Here is a 6796-nt window from a genome sequence, read left to right on the forward strand (position 1 = left end):
GCACGCACGCACGCACGCACGCACGCACGCACAAACGCACACACATGCACAAATGAACGCACAAACACATGCACGCACACACACATGCACGCCCGCACACATGAACACACGCACACATAAACACACGCACAAACACATGCACACATGAACGCACACATGAACGCACACACAAACTCACATGCACAAATGAACGCACAAACACATGCACGCACACACACATGCACGCCCGCCCACATGAACACACGCACACATAAACACACGCACAAACACATGCACACATGAACGCACACATGAACGCACACACAAACTCACATGCACAAATGAACGCACAAACACATGCACGCACACACACATGCACGCCCGCACACATGCACACACGCACACATAAACACACGCACAAACACATGCACACATGAACGCACACATGAACGCACATACAAACTCACATGCACAAATGAACGCACAAACGCACACACATGCACGCACGCACACATGCACGCACGCGCACATGCACACATGCACACATGAACACACGCATGCATGAACGCACACACAAACACACACGCACACAAGCACACACGCACACACACGCACACACCCACGGCACGCACATTGTACAGTGTCGTATACACATGCGTCGTCGTCATCATCATCATTTATCAGCTGCTGCTCTTCCTCTGAGACCTTCTTGTGCCTAAGTTCCCAAAACAAACAAAAAATAATCATCATAAAGCAAACCATTTAATGTTAAATTTACATCATACTAACACAAATAATTACATCCATAAAACAAAGAAAGTCGCTGTTGCATTGTTAAACTTTCGAATATGAATACATCCAGAATTTTCGGTGTTGGCCTATATATATATATGTATACCCACTGTCCATTGATTGTGCCACTGACACCACAACCTCACACGGACACAGACAGTGTTTAAAAATCTATACGCACACAATATAGCAGGTTAAAATTACATGGCGAAATGTAATGTTGGTTGAACAAATACATAGCCTTAAATATTGGATCTATCACGTGGTACACCTACCTGCACTTTGGGCCTGTGCCTGCATCTTCTTCTTCCGGTTACGTGGCATGACATAATCGCTGCCATGGCTGTCACTGCTGTCACCGCTGTCATCATCGCTGTCATGGCTGTCATCACCGCTGTCACTTTCGCTGCTATGCTTCCGTTTTCTGGTCGTCTTGCGAGTCTTGCTAGATTTTCCGCTACTAGAGCCAGCATTCCTGTTGTTATCGCCACCTGCACCAGCCGCAATCGTGTCGTCGCACCTGTGATACTTTATGGCACTCACGTCGTTTGACTGATAGTGACACCTGTCAAACACAATCGTTTAAATAAATTTTTACCGCAATACAATTTTTTGGTGTAGTTTAAAAGTGTAATTTCCTTGCAGGAAAATATTTTCTCAGGTTATATTATCCACCTGACACACAAACAGAACAACAATGCAAGAAGTAAATATAAGCAGATTTTTAACTGGTAGAAATTACTAAAAGTCAAGGCATTCCAGGAAAATTCCAACCCAGTAAACTTTTCGTGTACGAGACAAATAAAAGTTGTGTGCTACCAATATACCTAATCCTAATACAATAACCCTAAGCCTGATCTTAAAATGTTGCAACATGAGGTAGGAATTATACAACATCACCTAGAAATTAGAAACTGAAAAAAAATTCCTTTTGAAAATGGTAATACAGTAAAACCCACCTAAATGACAACTGAGACTACACAAATTTTCCCAATCCTGCATAATTTTTCATAAAAATGAGCAGATTTTTCTTAAAAAAAGGGGGGCATGCTCATTTTCTATGACCTAGATATAAAGCAGGATTACTGAGTGTCTGAAGTTGAAATGCTCTCGGGTGTGCATTGACTCTAGGCTTTGCATTTGATGAGATGCACCGCACAGGTCTGAGTGAGGACAAACAATGCTAACCTTAAACACTGTGTCAGTGCACTCCTACTGGAATGCAGTTTGTCTGTGTGAGACTGCAGCTGCATCAAATCCTTGAAGTTGCATCTACACACAGTGCACTTGACAAAGTCCTGCCAAAAGAAATCCATGCCGCCATGAGAACAACCTTTACTAGCATTACACCTGATCAGAACTTGTCCCTCGTGTCCCATTGAATCAGCACTCCGCATTGAGGCTTACTCTGCATTCTTCCTTCTATCATATTAGTACAATGGAAAAAATTGGTTAATCTTATCAAAATGAAAAGCCACTTCAAGCAACAGAAATAAAGAGAAGGTACCATGTAAAATAAATGATAAAGCCAGATGAACACGAACCTTGGTCAATAACATGCTAGGCTGTGATCTTAACGTATAGAGAAGATTGAAAGCATTGTTACGAAAATGTGAGAGAACCTCTAACACTTCACTGATAATGATTGCATTGTTTACATCTACAAACACAAGAATATCTAGAGGACACGCTTATTGGATGAAGATTGAGCAGCCATAACCAATACAGTTACTGTATACACCATATTGTTCGCGTACAGATATTTTCTCGAATTCAGACTTGACGGACAATATTTCGCGAGTGGTTAACTTCGCGGTCGGTGAATTATGAATTATTAGGCATTAGTCGGTATGAATTATTCGCGTGTTGTTATTTTTGCGGTCGGGGACCCGTTTGCGAAATTCGCGAAAATTAAACCACCGCGAAATATACAGCGTATACAGTAGATCAAAGCTACAACACTAGCGCCACCTACCGACTCCACATGATCATCCATTATATGTTGTGCACGCTCTTTTTGTAAGGTGAAGCGCTCTCCACAGTAGATGCAGTCAAAGCACCCTTCCATATCGATGCAGACGTGCTTTCCAAGATTCAGTGCGTGAGAAAACTTCCTGTTTAGTAAAGAAAGAAGATTAATAAAAGATAAACAAGATTAGTATTAAAACTGACTGCGCATGAGCGCTATTTTCATTAGTCCATAGGTCACAGCTCTGCCTTGTCGAAGAGAACCCGAAAATATACAGGGTCTATCTAAACTCAGGAGCATCAAATATTACTCATAAGAGATAAGGTCAATCCTTCGTAACCACGTGAAAAAAACATTTACTACAACGGCATTTCTATGCCCAGAGGCTGGCGACAGGTTGCTGCACTGTACGGAAGAAAATGAAGACGTCTTTCTTACCTGTGACAGGTGGAGCACTTGTGATTGCTGGCGAGAAGACTCTGGCCTCCGCGATGTTTCGCGAGGTGTGCCACCAGCTCCGCACGTATCTCGAAAGTCAAGTCACACTCCCCGCACATGTAGGCGAACTGTGTCGTTGGAGCCGCCCGCTTCCGACTTCGGGGCGCGTTGCTTGCACCACCGGGTGCAGCAGTGGTGGAGGTGCTTTGCTTAGTGTCTGCTGCTGTTGTTGAAGCTAAAGTAGTACACGTGTGTGAAAAATTAATGACACAACAACCTGCCGTCATAGGAGTTTAATTGCTAGTCAGTATATTCTGGAATGAAAACAAGTGCATACATTCACAGGGATTAATCTGGGTAATTGAGCCTAGTAGATAGTGATATATTTTGTACAAAAATGAACCCATAAAGTAAATATCTGCTTTCAAATTGCAAATCTTAACCTCCATTCGTGTTGTTAATATTGGACCCAAATCTGGCCTACATAAAACCACGGTTCATGTCTATTCCCTCTCCTTCTCTCCTCTCTTGCTCTGTGTGTCATTCTCTGTCACACTTCATCTCTCTCTTTTTCCTTCACCCTCTCTTTCCCACTTTCACTATCCTCCAGCTCTCTCTCTCTCTCTCTCTCTCTCTCTCTCTCTCTCTCTCTCGGCTCTCTCTCTCTCTCTCTCATCTCTCTCTCTCGTCTCTCTCTCTCTCTCTCTCTCTCTCTCTCTCTCTCTCTCTCTCTCCTGCACTCGATATATCTACCCCCTCTCACTTACTCCCCCACACATTTCTACACACAGTTAAAATGTAACCTACACATATCAATATCACTTACATTTTGTTACAGATTTAGAAGACTGTGCCAATGCTTTTTTCTGAGGACTTTTCTTCTGTTTTTCGCACTTATGCTGTTTCAGTTCCGACATATTGCCAGTCTTGAACTCACACCTTGAACGAAAAGTGGCAGTCAATTTTCGATCTCACAATCGAGTTATCGCTAAGGATCCAACGACCAACCGAATCGTTGCTATATAATGAGAGAAGGCAAAAGAGAGGGAAAAGAAGGGAGAGCACATGAAAGCTAGAGTGAATGAAAGAAAGATGGAGTGAGAAACAGATCAGCTCACACACAACAGAGAGCGTGTGTATCATAGTAATCGTCGCTGCGCTACCAACCAAACCACGACCAACCTATTCATAGCTTATGATCAATCATGGCAGTGCTACGAGTGTGCCTCATAATATATACAAGTATACACATCTTCGTCGCGATTCCCACGCGAGCAATTTTAAAATAATACAGTATAATAAATATATAATATATATAATAACAAGAGCGTATTAAGAATGAGAGCGTACAACGGTGAAATGCTAAAACCATGTTGCAGTATTAGTCGAATTAAGAAACTTTGCCCATTTTATTTTGACGATTCTTTGTGGTATTATTGATCAGCTGTCCTACCTTGCTAATATAAAACAACCCGCTTGTCCCTATGGTGCCCCTACGCTGAGATAATGAGCGGTGAAAATCTGGTATTTTTGCCGAAAACCGACTCGAGATCCCTGTTTGCTGCGACCCTCTCTCGCTTTGGGATAGCTTGGGGAAACCTCACGTGTTTCCGTCAATGATTGACAAATGAAATGAATGACGTCTGTTATTGATTGCCATAGTGACGACCCCCACCTGTGCCCACCTCACGCTGGATGTAGTAAACTCTGTAGTACTGATGTAATGAGTCAGCGCTACCATGGCGCTACACAGCGGCAACCGGAAGCAACACACTGGCCACAAAGCGAGAGAGGGTCGCAGCAAACAAAAATCTCAAGTCGGTTTTCGGCAAAAATAGCAGATTTTCACCGCTCATTATCTCAGCATAGGGGCATTGTAGGGACAAGCGGTTTGTTTTATATTAGCAAGGTAGGACAGCTGATCAATAATACCGCAAAGAATCGTCAAAATAAAATGGGCAAAGTTTCTTAATTCGACTAATACTGCAACATGGTTTCAGCATTTCACCGTTGTACGCTCTCCTTCTTAATCTTAATACGCTCTTGATAATAATACACTTATTGCAGCAGTTCACGCAGTATAACATAATTATATATATATATATATATAATATACTTATTGCAGCTGAGCACTCTTTTGTGCGCGCAGTATAATATCAGGAGTCTATCAATAGCCTGATAGATCAATTGATCAATAGATCTATAGATCAATAGATCAATCCATAGATCTATAGATCAATAGATCAATCCATAGATCTATAGATCAATAGATCTGATAGTCTATTGATAGACTCCTGATAATATATATATACATAACATACTTATTGCATCTGAGCACAGGGCATTTCGACATGTGCGCGATGTTGTAGTGAGCGTTCGTCTGCTCGTGCGTCCTGAACACCACCTCGCAGGTTACGCACGTCACGACGCCGGCCACGTCGCCCGCGTGCTCGCCGGCTACGTGCACCGCGCGCAGCGGCTGCGTGCGAAACGTCTCGCCGCAGTAGACGCAGTCGAACTGGCCCTCGACGCGCATGCAGCAGTGGCGGCCAAGCTGCGCGGGAGACGTGAAGCGGCGCTGGCACGTCGTGCAGCGGTGCGCGCCGTGCGGGATGGTGCGGTGCTGCGTCAGGTGGCGCAGGAGCTCGCTGCGGTGTGCGAACTTCGCGTCGCACTCGCCGCACGTGTAGCCCGCCGCCCCCTTCTTCTTCTTCTTCGCTTTCCCCATGATGATGATTCGACGGCGTTCCTGCGGGGCGAACGATTGAGTGAAAAAATGCGAATGGATGGCCCATGGCTGCACAATCTTAGATGGAGACCACAGCCCTCATTTTCAGACCCAAGCCTAGTTTAGCTCCTCAGATTAGTTTAGCACATATGCGAAAACATATTTGTAGGGTCCCAAACTATTTCACGGATGTGCTAAACAAGGATTGGGCCACGATGAGATTGGGAGTATCCGGTGATATTCACATTTCGACGTCACGTTCGCTGTTCTTTATACCCTGTAGCTGTACGTTTGTGAACTTTCTCATGAAAGCTGCAGTGTGAACAGGCGCAAATCCACTTTAGACACCTTAGGTATCACGAAGTGATGCACAGATTTCTGTGTATCATCAACAGTTACTGATGCACAGACTTTCCGTATATCAAGGAATGATGCAAAAACCTTAACCCTAACCCTAACACACTTCGTGATACCTACGGTATTTGCACCTACCCTATCCTCCTGGGTTTGGGTTACATTATTGTATCTACATCAACTGATGCACAGACTTTCCGTATATATCAAGGAATGATGCAAAAACCTTAACCCTAACCCTAACCCTAACACACTTCATGATACCTACGGTTATACTTTATGACTTAGGGTTAGGGTTAGGGTTTTTGCATCATTCCTTGTATACGGAAAGTCTGTGCATCAGTTGATGATACACAGAAATCTGTGCATCACTTCGTGATACCTAGGCTAAGGTGCCTAAAGTGGATTTGCGCCCGTCTAGCAGTAGTAGACTTAGCTCTACTACAGTACTAGTAGTAGTACTACTACTATAGCCCGTGTACAGTTGCCGCTAGTAGTAGTAGTACTAGTACTAGTAGACTAGCACTAGTAGTAGT

General features: G+C 43.7%; 1 protein-coding gene across 1 annotated transcript in view; it reads right to left on the bottom strand.

The window, feature by feature from the left end:
- Positions 1-532: 532 nt before the first annotated feature.
- The window catches only part of LOC106808409 (zinc finger protein 600-like), a 9416-nt gene continuing 3152 nt past the window's right edge, over positions 533-6796 (bottom strand). Inside the window, exons 2-8 of the mRNA XM_014811126.1 lie at positions 5500-5927; positions 4005-4117; positions 3179-3413; positions 2747-2885; positions 1960-2069; positions 1047-1336; positions 533-694 (exon numbers count right to left, since the gene is read on the bottom strand). Of these exons, the coding sequence (XP_014666612.1) occupies positions 660-694; positions 1047-1336; positions 1960-2069; positions 2747-2885; positions 3179-3413; positions 4005-4117; positions 5500-5906 (1329 nt within the window). The 5' untranslated portion in view covers positions 5907-5927 and the 3' untranslated portion in view covers positions 533-659. The remainder of the gene's footprint in view (positions 695-1046; positions 1337-1959; positions 2070-2746; positions 2886-3178; positions 3414-4004; positions 4118-5499; positions 5928-6796) is intronic.

The sequence above is a fragment of the Priapulus caudatus genome, unplaced genomic scaffold (genome assembly GCF_000485595.1).
Source record: "Priapulus caudatus unplaced genomic scaffold, Priapulus_caudatus-5.0.1 Scaffold273, whole genome shotgun sequence".
In the NCBI taxonomy this organism is placed as follows: domain Eukaryota; kingdom Metazoa; phylum Priapulida; class Priapulimorpha; order Priapulimorphida; family Priapulidae; genus Priapulus; species Priapulus caudatus.